Source organism: Dendrobates tinctorius, unplaced genomic scaffold (assembly GCF_039654945.1).
Source record: "Dendrobates tinctorius isolate UK_male_01 unplaced genomic scaffold, ASM3965494v1 ptg000032l, whole genome shotgun sequence".
NCBI lineage: Eukaryota > Metazoa > Chordata > Amphibia > Anura > Dendrobatidae > Dendrobates > Dendrobates tinctorius.
This window is the reverse complement of record NW_027361700.1, coordinates 26,979,707-26,996,583: the sequence shown is the minus strand read 5'-3', so window position 1 is coordinate 26,996,583 and position 16,877 is coordinate 26,979,707. Positions and strand designations below refer to the sequence as shown.

At 39.2% G+C, this 16,877-nt stretch overlaps 1 protein-coding gene across 1 annotated transcript; it reads left to right on the top strand.

The window, feature by feature from the left end:
- Positions 1-5,202: 5,202 nt before the first annotated feature.
- LOC141086521 (keratin, type I cytoskeletal 17-like) lies at positions 5,203-15,963 on the top strand. Its single transcript, XM_073572657.1, has 8 exons — positions 5,203-5,580; positions 6,450-6,532; positions 10,785-10,941; positions 14,017-14,175; positions 14,259-14,384; positions 14,477-14,691; positions 14,912-14,943; positions 15,748-15,963. Exons 1-8 carry the CDS (start codon positions 5,230-5,232, stop codon positions 15,849-15,851), a joined length of 1,227 nt encoding a protein of 408 aa, XP_073428758.1. The 5' UTR covers positions 5,203-5,229; the 3' UTR covers positions 15,852-15,963.
- The last annotated feature ends 914 nt before the right edge of the window (positions 15,964-16,877 follow it).

The following is a 16,877-nucleotide window of genomic DNA, read 5'->3' as shown; positions in this document are numbered from 1 at the left end:
ATCTATGTGATTATTGTTATGCTGTAATGTCTATTGTCTGTACAAGTCCCCTTGTACAGACAAGGGAGAATCAGTGGGGAGTAGTGATCATTATACTGAGTGGTTAGTAGGTTGTTGGAAAGTTTAGTTTATGTAGAGTTTAAGGAGCAAAAACTAGATTGTAAAGGGTAAAGAGAGTTATCTGAAAGATATTGGATTAGATGAGTGTAGACCAAGCGTTTTAGGTGTTAATTCATGTAAAGGAGGCTAGAGACAGGTCTGAAGTTAACAGAGCAGTTTTGTTGTACAAATGCTTTTTTTTAGTAATGGGTTTATGATGCGTGTTTGAAGGAGGAGGTTAAAAAACTAAAGAAAAAGAGAGGATAAATATTTTTGGTAAGTTGGCTATGGACAGCTGGGTAAAGGAAATGGAGGTGTGAAGGTCTAGGGTCATTGGTGCAAGCATTAGTGGGAGAAGAAGTGAAGAGGTTGCTATTTTCTTCTTCTGAGATTGATTGAAAGACAGAAACTTGATGAAATGCACAAAGGAAGAGAATCCAAGATGAAGCTGTGTGAAAACATGTTTGCCCCTTCCTGATTTCCTATTCTATTACATGTTTGTCACACTTAAACATTTTAGATCACCGAACAAATTTAAATATTAGAAAAAGATAACACAAGTAAACACAAAATGCATTTTTTAAATGAAGTTCTTTATTATTAAGGGAAAAAGAAATCCAAACCTACAGGTCCCTGTGTGAAAAAGTGATTGCCCTCTAAATCTAATATCTGGTTAGACCACCCTTTAGCAGCAACAACTGCAATCAAGTGTTTGCGATAACTGGCAATGAGTCTTTTACAATGCTCTAAAAGAATTTTAGACCACTCATCTTTGCAGAATTGTTGTAATTCAGCCACATTGGAGGGTTTCCAAGCATGAAGTACCTTTTTAAGGTCATGCCACAGCAACTCAATTAGATTAAGGTCAGGACTTTGACTAGGCCACACCAAAGTCTTAATTTTGTCTTTCTTAAACCATTCAGAGATGGACTTGCTGATGTGTCTGGATCATTGTCCTGCTGCATAAACCAAGTGTGCTTTAGCTTGAGGTCACAAAAAGATGGCTGGATGTTTTTGGTAGACAGCAGAATTCATGGCTCTATTTACCACAGCAAGTCTTTCAGGTCCTGAAGCAGCAAAACAGCCCCAGGCCATCACACTGCCACCACCATATTTTACTGTTGGCATGATGTTCCATATCTGAAATGCGGGTTTAATTTTACTCCAGGTGTAATGTGATATACATCTTACAAAAAGTTGAACTTTTGTCTCGTCAGTTCACAGAGTATTCTACCAGTATGATGTTTTCTGGCAAAACTGAGCTAAGCCTTTATGTTCTTATTGAACAACAGTGATTTTTGTCTTGGAACTCTGCCATGCAGGACATTTTTGCCCACTCTCTTTCATATGGTGGAGTCATAATAATAATAATAAATTTTATTTCTATAGCGCCGACATATTCTGCAGCACTTTACATTTCAGAGAGGACTTGTGCAGACAATAGACATTACAGCATAACAATAATCACATAGATTATAACAAATACCAACAGGAAAGAGGGCCCTGCTCGCAAGCTTACAGTCTATGAGGAAAGAGGTAGACACGAAAGGTGGGTGGTAACAGTTGCCCTGATTGTATGGACCAGCCATAATGTTAAGTGTGTAACAGTACAAACACATAGGGCTAATGGATGCATAAAGCATGTGGGAACATGATGCGGGGAATCTGGTTATGGTAAAACTTTTGGCTGTGCCACACAGGGATAGATTAGCTTAATGTGTTGAGGCGATAGGCCAGTGGGTCGCCTTCCGTCCCAGGGCTGCGGGGTACTTGGTACCGGGCCGGTGTCAGGGGGAAAGTATCACGGCAGCTGTGACCCGGTCCGTGGCCCTGGGCGCCCAATATCAATGGTGGTTTGTAATATAGTTTATGGAATAGTTCGTGACGCCACCTGTGGTGTTTGGCAAGCAAGATGTTAAGCCAACGCTGCATGCAGGTCCTCTGGGGCTGATGGTGTGTTGCAGCATAGATGGTATAGCTTCCCACAAGTGAAGCTGTAACCCCAGGGCAGTGTATAGGCGCAGGCGGTGTGAGGAATGTTGGTACCCAGATGTAGCAGTGCTGAAGCTTTACTCACAGTTCGTAGTGCACACTGGTGCCCGCTTCCATGCCATGTCCTCCGGGGCAGAAACTCAATCAACCTCCCGGGCAAGTCAGGCTTCTCCTCTCCAACACTCCGCCAACATGTACCTTTCCTGAACGACTCCGCTATTGCGCCTATTAGTGTGAAGAGCTCCAGTACCGTGGTACTCTGAAGTTCCTCCTGTCAGATGTTCCCAACAACTCTACTTGTATGGCAGACAGCTGTAGCCTGATCAGGGACCTCCTGGATCCCGGCTCTCTATCCGTGTTGCTGTTGTGTCCCAAGTCTTGGATGGGAGTAATGCATTTACAGCCAACTACTACACTGGTGTTTGCTGCAGAACTAAAAGTGTCCATACAACCTCGGGGACCGGGCCCCGGCCTTGCGCTGAGAACCTATAGGCAGGGTTCCTCTTCCAACCCACAACTCCTCTCTGTTCTCCTACTCCTTCGTTCCGCGCTGTTCTTTCTCTCTCTTATGGAAGCTTAGGTTGCAGTTCTACATCTTTCTCCTTCTGTTCCTTTCCCGTGCCAGCTGGCTCAGGTCACTGAGGCAGCTGCAGCACTCTCTCTTCTATCTCTCTTCTGGGGAGCTCGTTCCACTAAGACCAGTCCTCAGCCTCTCCTGACTGACTGCCTTCCTCCGCCTTGAGCTCCCCTCAGGCTGACCTCCTGTCAGCCTGCTCTCAGACTGAACTCCAGACTGAACTGAACTCCAATTCTAAACCTTCCTACTCTTTTATATCTAACTCCACCCTCCTCCCAGCACATCTTGTGTTACGGAGCAAGGACCCACAAGAGGTGCTCTGCTATCCTCTAAGCATGGAGCCGCAATCTGGTCCATTGCTGAACTATCATGTGTGTGGGTTCAGGTGTTGGAGTGTGGAAAGGAGTTCCCAACTTACCTAGTTGGTAGGGCACTACACCTTAGGAGAAGGTGCAGTACCTCTGTGGCGACTGAGCCTCAGGGGTGCCACACCAGTCTGAATAAATGCATTTTCAGGGCACGCTTAAAATTCTGGGGATTGGGGACTAATCGTATTGAGTCATGAACACTGATACTAACTGAGGCAAGTGAGGCCTGCAGTTCTTTGAATGTTGTTGTGGGATCTTTTGTGACTTCTTAGATGAGTTATTGCTGCGCTCTTGGGGTAATTTTGGTTGGCCAGCCACTTCTGGGAAGGTTCACCACAGTCCCATGTTTTCTCCATTAGTGGATAATGGCTCTCACTGTGGTTCGCTGGAGTCCCAAAGCTTTAGAAATGGCTTTATAACCTTTTCCAGACTGATAGATCTTAATTACTTTGTTTTTCATTTGTTCCAGAATTTCTTTGGATAGCAGTATGATGTCTATCTTTTGAAGAACTTTTGGTCTATGTCACTTTGAAAACAGGTGTGGCAGTAATCAGACCTGTGTGTGGCTAGAGGATTTGAAATTTGATTAACAAAGATGTTATAAATCACAGGCAATTTATGTTTTAAGGGGGAAGGGCAATCATTTTTTCACACAGGGCCCTGTACAGGGTTTGGATTTCTTTTTCCCTTAATAATAAAGACATTAATTTAAAAAGTGCATTTTGTGTTTACTTGTGTTATCTTTGTCTAATATTTAAATTTGTTTGGTGATCTGAAACATTTAAGTTTGACCAATTTGCCAAAGAATAAGAAATCAAGAAGGGGCAAACACTTTTTCCAAAACTGTATTAGGCTATTGGGAGACAATTTCCTGTTGGAATTGGTGATTTTTTTCTTTGAACTAATTGGCTAGATTTACTGTGCTGAGGTGGATGATAGAGACATGCACTGTACGACTGAATAAGAAGAGAATTGGTGTGATGTAGTAGGCTTGTTTGGAGGGGTGAAGGCAGAGTTAAATGTTTTGAGCATAAATTTAAAATTAATGAAATCTTCAGTGAAAGATTGTCTCCACAGATGTTTGTCACGCCTAAAGCACCGCTGAAAAATAGTGCGTACTGAGTTTGAATCATCTGTGTTGGGATGTTCTACCAGTATGGGGTGCAGCTTCATGTAAGTCGCTTTCCAGTGTTTCATTATAATGTATCAAAACTAAGTTAGGACTTGAGATGGAGGCGAGTGGAGTCAATAATGACTTGATCTTGACTTCAGTAACAATGCTCAGTGGATTTATCAAGGGTTTTACACAACTTTCCTGGTGCACTATCCTTTCCTTTGCCCAAACAATCCTATGACGCTCTTAGTTCTTCATAAATCCTACAGTTAGGTTGAGAAAAGAAGCAATATTAGAGATGCAAAATGTGTCCCTACTATGGCCATCTGAATAAGGTGTTTCTCTGGTATTGACAGCATTACAAACACATGGTCTATGCTGGTACTTTTATCACTAAATGTAGTGTTGCTCCGAGGATGGTGCTTATAGAGTACCCACTGAAGCCATCTTCAAATATAGGTTTTTTTTAGGACTAAATTGTGCACACAGGGTTGGTTCCTGAGACGCCCTAAAAGAGGGAGTAAAGGGTGTAGTAGTAATAATGTAAAACACAGGTGTAGAAATAGTGTTCATTGGATTGACTTTTCCATCAATTTAAATAAATGTATTGTCCTTCAAGGAAATAATAAAAATGCACAGGACCAAACTGAGAACTTCAAATGCTAAAATATTAGTAATCGTCTAGACAGTTTTTCTTTAAAATCATATACAAAAGACCACATAATTATTATTTTCACATTATTTCTGTTTGTCCTTAATGTCACAAAGAAAAATGGCAAACTTCAAAGACATAGAAAGAAGGCAGGTTTATGCCTCAGCAATAAAAAACTAAGTAATAACAATGGGCAAAATACAGCCAGCCAGAGGATTTTGAGAAAACAAAACGGAGAAACTAGTTTTACATACAACTTATATTAATCCAATCAGGATTTATGAGTTGTTTTATGGTAAAAAAAAAACATTAAGAAAAGAGCACACTACGCCCACCATTACAAGTATAAATACGTACATGCAAGCGAGTCTGAGCTGTTCAATCTAACAGAAGATTCATCAGGTCTCAGCATCTCAGATATAACATCATGTCCTGTAGCTGGAAAAGTGGATCCGTCAGAGCATCCGTTGGTGGCAGCATCAGTAGCCATAGGGCCAGCTCTTTTGCTTTTGACCTGGCTAAAGGATCCGACCACTTTGCAGTTGGAAACTTGGCCTTTGCAGGTGGACATGATGGTCTTCTACATGGAGGAGAGAAGGAGACCATGCAAAACCTCAATGTCCGACTGGCTTCCTACCTGGACAAAGTCAAAGCTCTAGAAAATGCTAATGCTGATCTTGAATCCAAGATTAAGGAATGGTACATTAAGCACCAGCAGCAGACGATTCCTGAGGATTATAGCAAATACTTTGCCATCATAGAGGAACTCAAGAAAGGGGTAAATAATGAAATAATTCCATAGTCTCTCAAGTAAATGGTAAATAAATTTTGTACATTTTTGGATAGTAGCCTCCTTTGATTATGGTATTATTTTAAGGAATTTTCTGGATTGTTATTTAAGTAACAATTATAAGCCGCAAATCAATGTAATTTTTTTCTAAAATTGCATGTAATCAACTATTTGATAGAGTTTTTGTCTTATTTAAATCAGTGGTGTAGCTAGATGGGGGCAACTGAGGCAGGTGTTGACTGCCAAAGAGTTCACCAACAAGCCACTCTGCCAAAGTCATGGTAATTAGCTATATGGTTATGACATCAAGCCACATCTTTGCCATACAATATAAAAAAGTAAAATTCTTGTGTATGTTTTATCAAATAAATATTAGCACCTATAACATGATAAATCTACAATGTATCACTCCAAAATCACTCTTAGATCCAGACCCAACAGAAGTAAGAACTGTTTCTCTAATTTGGACTGCATCAGCAGTTAACATGGTTTTAATTAATGAAGCCATCATTGTAGTCTCACATAAGGAGATAAAGAGGACAACTTGCAATATATACTGGAGAAAATAGCTAAATAGTATAGACAGCACTGCTTAAGATTTCCTCATCTTATTGTTAATTCTCAGAAGTGTTTATTTCAGTGATCCAGAGGCTACAGCATCCTAACATAGATCATTGTGAATTTCAGTAATGAGTCTTACATTTAAAAGCACTTCAAATTTATCATAAAGTGGCAGAATTCAGAATTCAATTTTAGACCTTACATGGTAATGATAGCAAAAATGTTCATACTTGGATAGTGTTAAACTAGAAATATTAGAGTCTTGACTTTCATCAGTTTTCTATTATCTTCCTTAGATCTTAACAGAAAGCACTGAAAATGCCAGAATTGTCCTTCAAATTGACAATGCCAAGTTGGCAGCAGAAGACTTCAAAATGAAGTAAGTTTTGGCACAGTTTTTTTTTTTTTTTGCGGTACAGTGTGTACGTCCAATATATAAATAACTCTATATATCCTTTTGTGTGTATATATAAATACAGCTCTGGCAAAAATTAAGAGACCACTGCAAAATTTTGAGGTTGTCTGATTTTTCTCTTTATAGGTATATTTTTGAGTAAAATGTAAATTACTCTTTTATTCTACAAACTACTGACAACATGTCTTCGAATTTCCAAGCACTAAATTTTGTATTTATTTTCAGAAAATGAGAAATGGTCAAAATAGCAAAAAAATGCAGTGCATGCACACCTGCTGAGAAAAGAAGTTCATAATCATGTAGAAACAACAATACCAATGTTTTAACTCAGGAAGAGTTCAGAAATCAATATTTTGTGGAATAACCATGATTTTTAATCACAGCTTTCATGCGTCTCGGCATGCTTTCCACCAGTCTTTCACACTGCTTTTGGGTGACCTTATGCCACTCCTGGTACAAAAATGTAAGCAGTTCTTCTTTGTTTGATGACTTGTGACTATCCATCTTCCTCTTGTTTACATTCCAGAGGTTTTCAATGGGGTTCAGGTCTGGAGATTGGGCTGGTCATGACAGGGATTTGATGTGGTGGTCCTTCATCCACACATTGATTGACCTAGCTGTGTGGCATGGCGCATTGTCCTGCTGGAAAAAAATAGCAAAAACACAGTTGGGGAACATTGCCTGAGCAGAAGAAATCATCTGTTTTTTCAGGATAACCTTGTATGAGGCTTGATTCATACGTACTTTGCAAAGATTAACCTGCCCAATTCCAGCCTTGCTGAAGCATCCCCAGATCGTCACCGATCCTCCACCAAATTTTACAGTGGGTGCAAGACACTGTGGTTTGTAAGCCTCTTCAGGTCTCAGTCTAACTATTAGACGACCAGGTGTTGGTCAAGGCTGAAAATTAGGCTCATCAGAGAAGATTACCTTACTCCAGTCTGTATGGTCCAATCCTTATGATCTTTGGCAAATTTCAGCCTGGCTCTCCTTTGCTTCTCATTGAGGAAAGGCTATTTTCTACCTTTACATGACTTGAGCCCTGCCTCTAGGAGTCTGTTACGAACTGTTCTTGCTGTGCACTTCACCCCCCGCTGCCATTTGCCATTCCTTTTGTAGGTCACTTGATGTCATCCTGTGGTTGCTGACTGACATTCGAATAAGATGACGGTCTTCCCGGTCAGTGGAGAGTCGCTTTCACCCTCTGGCGGTCTGTAGCTCTGATGTCTGCCAATGTCTGCTGCTTGACGTTGTTGTAATGGACTGCCGTCTTGGAAATTTTAAGGATGGTGGCAACATGATGCTCATTGTATCCCTCTGCTAGTAAAGCAAGAATTGAGCCATTCTTTTCCTCACTCAAGAATTTTCTTTTCAACTCCTTTGGGATGGTTAAAAGTTATTTTTCATTCCTATTACTTTTGGGATATTACTAGCACTTGTTTTACGATCCAGCATGTCCTATTACAATAGGATTGTGAACACCACAGCAGAGTTTTTTTTATACTTTCCTTCATTAAATAAGATTTGGTTCAGGTGATCACCTAATCAGAAGCACATTAAGTAGAATGAGGTGTGCTCTGGTTGGAATTCAAATGACACTGGAATGGAAAGGCTGTCAGACATATAGAGAAGCTGATTTTTATAAAACTATGCAGTGGTCTCATATTTTTTTGCCAGAACTGTATATATCCATCTACACACATTTTTAATATGCCAGGTTTTTGTCATGTAAAAAAATTATGTGTAATTATTTCAGATCTTTTGCCACCATTTATATTCTGTCAAAACCAATGAATTATCATCATGCTGAAAGGTGAAATTCCTCATTAGCTTCTGTTTTTAGCAGATCAGGTTTTGTGACAAAATTGACTAATATTTAATATTGTTTATAATTCCTTCCCTGTTCACTTAATTCCCACTTCCAGCTGCAAAGAAACAGGCTGAAAACATATTGCTGCCTCCACCATGCTTTACTATGAGTCTGATGTTCTTTTGGTGATGCACAATGTTGCTTTCATTTACAAAGAAAGATATCTAAGTCCAGCTATATTTTGTTAAAACCTACATCAAATCTTCCAAAAGCATGTAGAAAAACATATTATGGTCTAATGAGGGTAAAGTTGAACTTTTTGGCCATAATTCCAAAAAGTATGTTTAGTGCAATGCCAACACTGTGCATCACCAAAAGAACATCAGACCCACAATCAGTACTTGACAGAAATCTCTGTAGCTCCTTTATTGTTGCTCTAGGCCTGTAGTCAGCATCCCAGACCAATTTTCTTCTTGTATTTTCATCAGTTTTTGAGTAACACTCAGTTCAAGGTAATGTCACTGTTGTGCCAAATTTAATCCATTTATTTGTGACTGTCTTTACAGTGATCCATGGTATATCTAATGTTTTGGAAAATGATTTATACCTTTCTCCTGACTGATAACTTTCAACAATGAGATTCTTTTGTTGTGATGTAAGCAGTTTATGGACCATGGCTTTTGCTGCAAAATGCAAGTAATAGAATGTTAGGAAAATCCTAATAAAAGAACTAAGCTTTATACAGTGGTTAATCAGAATTACTATAAATAGCAGTAGTGGTGCACTGACTACAATTTAACATGACTTTCAAAGTGATTGGCTAATTGTGAACACAATCACAATCTCAATTGCAATTTTGCCTCCCCCTCAATGGTATAGATTAAAGGTGACATTAAAGGTGAAAAAAGTTCTAAAATGATTCTTCTTGGTATGAGGGTTTTTTACATGACAAAATCTTTTTAACAGGGGTGTGTAGATTTTTTTATCTATTATATTGTATTTTATTTTGTATAGACCATTTTAAGTCAACTAGTTTTAGAAATAAATGTGGCAATACATGTTAAATGCTGATTGAACTGTTTTAACCACTATGCATCATCTTATATCAATGGTGGAGAGCTCTCAAGCAGTGTCATGCCAAGACAGGCGGAGCGAGGTTAGTGAATCGACTTGACCACAGAGGTCACTGTGGAAGCTGAACCCTTGGAACCAGACGGACAAGGACGCCAGATGAATAGCAAGGCTTTATTTAGACTCTTAAACAGGAGAACTCACAAGGGAGAACCCCCTGGGCTGAAACATCGAATACCCCTGAGGGAGCTACGGCAAGGGAACCCCTTAATAGGGATTATCCTGGTGCAGCCAAGGAGGCTCAAGTGCAACAGCTCCAAGACCAGAGGGTCAGACTCAAGAAGAGGAATGGAACAGAGGGGAGGAGAGCGTGAAGTCCAGGGAACCGGAGAAGGTGAACCAGAAAGTCCAGAGGGTGCCGTCAGAGTTCGCAGGTAGATGGAAGGTAGGCAGGACACTAGCACTAGAGGAAAACACTGGGTATTAGTACAAGGCAAGACAAGGCTGAACAAGCAGGTGTGAACAAGCAGGTGCTGGTCTGGGACCTGAGAACGGCAATCTAGAACAATGCACAGAGTTGCCCAGGCACCTCAGTATGCTCGCTCCCCCGCAACCCGGAAGTGAGGAGGCGGAGAAGACACGTCGGGAAGATGCCGCAGCCTGAGGGAACATCGCGGGAGCGCAGACAGGATAAGTAAGATTGCGTAGAACAGGGGAATGCCTGCTGCCAGATGGGGCCCGATCTCCCAGTATCCTGGAGATGTGTCCCGCCAACCCGATCGTTACAAGCAGCAGATTTAGGGTAATAAAGACTAGGAATGTTGAAATCGAATTATAATTCAAACCTTTTTTTCTATGAGAGACAAGCCCTTGCCAGGGATTCCTGAGAGAGGCTTATTCCCCTCTGCGTATTGGAAAAAACTTGGTGTGACAACTGAACTGATTGTGTAGTCAGGATGAATAGCTAATGCTTTAACAAGCATTCAGCTGAAACCCATTTTAAGGAATTATTCCCAACCTAATCTTTCATGGCTGAGATTGAAATAACTCTGTCCAGCTATCACCACCAGAGGTGAAGCTACAGAATCAACTAGGAGTGACTATGCTATGCTGTTTTAGCAACTCCCATACTTTTCTGTGGGTGTTATAGAACAAGCAAAGCTTAGCTGCTCTGGGTTAGTACTGTAGCTATATCTCCAGAGCTGGACTGCAATGTCCAGAAATGTAAGAATGTCCATTAAATTAAGCTGCAAATCTTTAGCCTATCTAACCTTCACTATATTTTCCCATGCATTATCGCGGTCTGAATTATGTCCACAAATTGTTCCATTTCAGGTATGAGAATGAGGCCAGTATTCGTCAGACCGTGGAATCAGATATCTGTGGTCTAAGAAGACTACTAGATGAATTAAACTTTTCTAAAGCCAATCTTGTAACTCAGCTTGAGAGTTTGAAGGAAGAGATTGTGAGTCTAAAGAAGAACCATGAAGAGGTATTAATTTAGCTATGGAGATAGGAGTAAGTCTAACGTTGAAATCTTTGCCATCTCCAGGGAGAACAAAAGGATCAGACATTTTAATTTAAACTGACCAATCAGACGGCCTCAAAACACTTTAGATGTTTGGGTAATCCTGCTAAAACAAGGGAGTTTGGCCAAGCTTAATCCAATATAAATGAAAGTCTTTAATGGATTGTCCATTCAACCCCTAGCCTAAATGCTAAAGTTACCCAGATAAAATTTTAAAAATATAAACTTGCCTTTTGGATCAACGCCGTTACTACAAAGTCAGTAGTTTGTCTCCAACTAGTGATATTGTTAAGTTACGAGACTGCTGAAGCCAATCAGGAGCAGCAGTTCAGCTGCAGCCTTTACACGTTCATCAGACGGAACAATTCAATCTGATAGAACTGTGAAGAGTCCTGTCCTTCATCGGCCCAAAGTCACATGACCGCTAAATGAAACAGCGCCTACATCATTGAAACAGTGATGATCTTGGAGGTTTTTTATTTTTTGGGGGGACTGTAGAACTTATGAAAGGGCTGTCCAGTAGTGGACAAACCTTTACAACCCTTGCAGAAAGTGTTAGATATTTTAACCCCTTTACTCCGGGAGCTTTTTTCTATTTTTCGTTTTCGTTCTTTCCAGAGCCATAACTTTTTTATTTTTCCGTCAATTTGGCCATGTGAGGGCTTATTTTTTGTGGGATAAGTTGTACTTTTAAATGACACCATTGGTTTTACCATGTCGTGTACTAGAAAATGGGAAAAAATTCCAAGTGCGCCAGTTTAGCAATCGGGTTAATGCTTTTTTTAATTGACAGATCGGGCGATTCTGAACGCAGTGATACCTAATATGTGTATGTATATTTTATTGTTTTATTTTGATTGGGGTGAAAGAAGGGTGATTTGAACTTTTAGACTTTTTGTTTTTTTATTTTTAAACTTTTTTTTAACTTTTGGCATGCTTCAATAACCTCCATAGGAGGCTAGAAGTATGCACAACTCGATCGGCTCTGCTACATATGGGTGATGAGCAGATCGCCCATATGTAGCAGATTTACTGCTGTGTTTTGAGACCTCTGGTTGTCAGGGTAACACGACGCCGACCCCCCCATCAAGTGATGGGGGTCGGCGATGAGCTCACTTCTGGCCAGCTGACAGCTTTGACAGCGGGATTTAACTAGTTAATAGGTGCGGGCGGATGGCGATTCCGCTCGCGCCTATTGAGGACATATGTCAGCTGTTCATAACCGCCGGAGCCCACCTCAAAGCAGGGGATCCTTACCGATGATGTACTATTCCGTAATCAGTAAGGAAGGGGTTAAATAAAAATATCCTAAGTGAGCACATGGCACAGTTCCAAGTGTATAGTAGACAATTTTATTCAGACATTATAAAAGGCTTAAGTCACAAGATGTTCGGTAATTGGTGCTCATTTGTAATACTAGGCAAAACATGGAGAAAAGTGTAAAAGAATGCATACTGGATTTTACTGTTTAAGACTAAGATGCCATGTTTTGCGCAAGAATTGAGGTAGAAAATAGTCAAAAAATTTTGCCACACACCTGATGCTTTTTTGAAGAATGGGAAGAGTTTAGTGGAAAGCGTGGGTATCCCATAGCTCAACTGATTTACAACAAATCAGATTTTTCTTGGTAGCCCATGGACTACTGGAGATGTTCTGAATTTATTAACAGATTTGTACATCTTCATTAATCAGACACATCTAACTTCAGCACACTTTAGATTAACCCCTTCTTGAATAAACATCCTGTCCTGGGCAGAGTGCAGAGACCCGCTATGTGAAGGTGGCTCAGGAACTGAGTTCTCTTCACATGAGATAGATGCCAGCTGTATTATATAGACCACATCAGTTTCTAATAGCCACACCCAGAGAAGAGTACTAGGCTGTTAACCATTTAGTTGCTGATGTCAATTTCTGATCAGCAATTAAATAGTGTGAATGCCAGTGCTCACATGCACCGACTTCCGTTGGCTCCTCCACAACGTGACTGCAAGGTACTGATGAACTACTATGGCAGCCAGGGGCCTACTGCAGGCATCCTTACCTACCATATTGGTATCATAGGAGATCAAAATATTCCCTATGTACTGCAATAACAACGTACAAGCAATCAATTGCAGATTTAAGTCACCTAAAAGGAATATTAAATAGTGGCTAAAAATGTTATCAAAAGTATAAAAAAAAATAAAAAAAACAACAAAGTTAATATAGCCCCCTTTTTCCCAGTTAAGAATAAAGAAAAGGAAAAAAATAGAAATAAAATAGTTGGTATCGTTGCATCTGTAAAAGTCCAATCTATCAAAACATAAAATGAACTAATCCATATGGAAAACACTGCTAAAAGAAAAAAAATCAAAATGCTAATATATTGTTTTCTTAATTTATTTTTGCAATAAGCAATCAATTAAAACATTATATGTACCTCGAATTGGTGTCATTAAAAACACCAGCTCACTATGAAAAAAACAAACCTTCACACAGCTCTTTCAATTGAAAAATAAAACGTTATGGGTCTTGTAAAATGACGACAGAAAGCAAAGTTTATTTTTTTAAATTCTAGATCTATTTTCTTGCTTTTACTGGATAAAAAATATTAGCAAGTTTCTTATTAACGAAATCACATTTTTAATGCATAATGAACGCTATAAAAACAGAACCCAAAAAAAGTGGCTGATTTCCACTTCTTTCAGCATTTCATCCCTCTTGAAAAAAAAATGTTCATGTTTTTTCAGTATATTACATGGTAAAACGAATGGTGTTATTCAAAACTTCTGCTTGTCTCGAAAATGAAAAGCCCTCATACGGCTATATTGATGAGGAAAAACAAAAGGTATATCTCTTGGAAGAAGTGGAGGAATAAACCAAAGCACGGAACTGAATAATTCCCCTTCACTAGATGGTTAGAACGGTTAGAACAGGCATATGAAGTGCTGGTCTGAATAAATATCCCCCTAGGTTTTATTTTAGTACTATGTTGCATTCTTTTGTCTATTTTGACTTTATAAAATCACCATATTGGAATACTTTCTAACTCCATTCCAGGAAATGAAGGCATTGAGAGGACAGAAGGGAGATATTAATGTGGAGATGGATGCAGCTCCAGGAATAGATCTAAGCAAACTCCTGAATGACATGAGAACTCAGTATGAATACATTGCTGAAGAGAACAGAAGGAAAGCTGAAGAATGGTTCAAAGAAAAGGTAAAATACAACCTGGAGAAATGGGTGAGGAGAATAGATGGCTTCCCACAAGATGTTCCGAAATATTTTCTATATGTTTGTAGAGTGCCGAACTGAACAGAGAGATTTCCCACAGCAGTGAAATGGTAGAGTCCCACAAATCCCAGTTATCAGACCTTAGACGTACGATCCAAGAGTTGGAGATTGAACTTCAAGCACAACTCGCCATGGTAATTCGATGACTATGACATCTTCTACTACTATTAATGGTACCTATAGCACAATGCTGTATTTATGGTGCTGTTTCATCTTCCCAAAACAGAAATCATCCTTGGAGTGCTCACTGGCGGAGACAGAGCGTTGTTACAGTACACAGTTGGCACAACTGCAGGTTTATGTAGGAAGCATTGAAGAACAGTTGAGTCTGGTCCGCAGTGATCTAGAACGTCAAAATGCAGAATATACAGTTCTTCTGGATATCAAAACCCGACTGGAAATGGAGATTGAGACTTATCGTAGACTACTTGATGGAGAATCGTAAGTCTTTTCAATGGATTATAAAAGGGTGAAAACCAGGGATGAATTTATGGATGTTTGTATGGATACTAATGGCTTATCAACAGATAATGGACTGTCAGTGACGCATGTGAGAAGCTCACAACTGATTTAAAAAACATAAGGGCTATAAAGAGGTACAAAAACCAGTGGTTTAGTTTTGACATTTATTCCATTGATGAAAAACATTTCTATTTTCTAGATGGCAATACAAAGAACCAGTGCGGGTGAAAGGTATGTATTTTTTCTAGAATGTTAACAATTTGATGTCTCAAGATGACAAACCCAGTCCATATGGCCTATTAAAGTTCATGTATATCATGGAAAGTGATCTTTTGTTTGCTTCCCCACCATAAAACTAGAGAAAAAGAGCTGGATGACCTGAATTTTCCAGTGTTTACGCAGTCATTCATTTATAGAAGTTGTATAGTCAGATACAGCTCCTTTAGAAATATTAAACCTAAAATCTCACCACCCCTCTATGAATCATAATGTAGCACAGTTTTGTAACAGAGACTTCTAGCAGACCCATTATGTTCATGTATCCCTGTATGAGCAATCACATAAGAAGAACTGATTGATGGGGGGAGAATAGCCAGACAATTCTAAAATGGTGGTGTCTTCAAAATGAGTTGTTACCTACAGGTTAATAAAATAGTTAAATAGGTTAAAAAAGATATAGATCCATCAAACTCAGCCTTCCTTGACCAGTTACACATTAACTGTCACAAGAATACTTCTAACCCATATATCTTAATTATTTATTGCCCCATGTCTGCCATTATTACTTCCTCTTGCAGTTGGGCATTCAACAATCAAACTACTTTAACTGTAAAGAATCCTTTCCAGTTTAGATGCCATAATCGCCTTTCCTTCACATATAATGAATGCTCCCTGCTTCTTTGCATGGTCCTTGGCATGTGCAAGTTATACAATTTCTTCATTTTCGTATTGCAATCTCTTCCTTGGATTTGGTAGCCGCAAAATGCAAATAGTAAAAATGAACCCATATAAATGAATGATATATTTTAATTTCAGAACCAAATAAAACCAGGAAAGTCACAACGATCGTAGAAGAAGTAGTGGACGGCAAGGTTGTGTCACATAAAGTGAATGAAACAGAAGAAAAGCTGAATATGTAGCCAACAAACCTCTCTGCCAGTCTCTTATAATGACATGACATTCACATCGTGTAAAAGTTAATCCAAGTGAGAGGGACCTGGGTGCACCTAATCTATTAGTACAAAATAAAGTTTATCCTGCATTTTACATTAGTCAGTTTTTATTAATATCTGCAAATTATACTGCAGAAAATAGTTAAAGAGTATATGTGACCAGAATTGAGAAACCTTCCTTCTGCCCTACCAAAGTACATCTACAGTTTCCAGTATTGTAAGAGTTAAAGGGTAGATGTACTGTTGTCTTGCTAAAAATATTTTTATGTATTAAGTACTGGTGGATATTATGGTTGCCATATGTTGATGGGTTAATTCTGTTTTGCCACATCATCGGTGGACGTTTCTTTCCTTCCTGTTGTCAAGGCCTTAGTTCATTTACATATATATATGCATTATGCCCCTCCACACTGATATCTCAAAGCCATCGTTTCCTTAACCCCTTAATGACCGCCGATACGCCTTTTAACAGCGGCAGTTAAGGGTACTTAACCCCTTAAGGACCAAGCCATTTTGTAGATTAAAGTCCAGGCCTTAATTTTGAAATCGGACCACTGTCACTTTATGTGGTTATAACTCTGGAACGCTTCAACGGATCCCGCTGATTCTGAAATTCTTTTTTCATGACATATTGTACTTCATGATAGTGGTAAAATTTCTTCGCTATGACTTGCATTTATATATGAAAAAATGGAAATATGGCGAAAATTTTTAAAATTTTGCACTTTTCATTTTTATGCCCTTAAATCAGAGAGATACGGCACACAAAATACTTAATAAATAACTTTTCCCACATGTCTACTTTACATCAGCACAATTTTGGAACCAACATTTTTTTTTTTTGCTAGGAAGTTATAAGGGTTAAAAGTTGACCAGCAATTTCTCATTTTTCCAACAAAATTAACAAAACCATTTTTTTAGGGACCACCTCACATTTGAAGTGAGTTTGGGGGGTCAATATAACAGAAAATATCCAAAAGTGACACCATTCTA

Bases quoted from the DNA above. Each gene is read 5' to 3' on its own strand.
- LOC141086521 (XM_073572657.1), top strand. From the start codon at position 5,230: ATGTCCTGTAGCTGGAAAAGTGGATCCGTCAGAGCATCCGTTGGTGGC. The intron at 5,581-6,449 runs GTAAATAATGAA...TATCTTCCTTAG, and splicing joins TAGAGGAACTCAAGAAAGGG to ATCTTAACAGAAAGCACTGA. The intron at 14,692-14,911 runs GTAAGTCTTTTC...TCTATTTTCTAG, and splicing joins AGACTACTTGATGGAGAATC to ATGGCAATACAAAGAACCAG.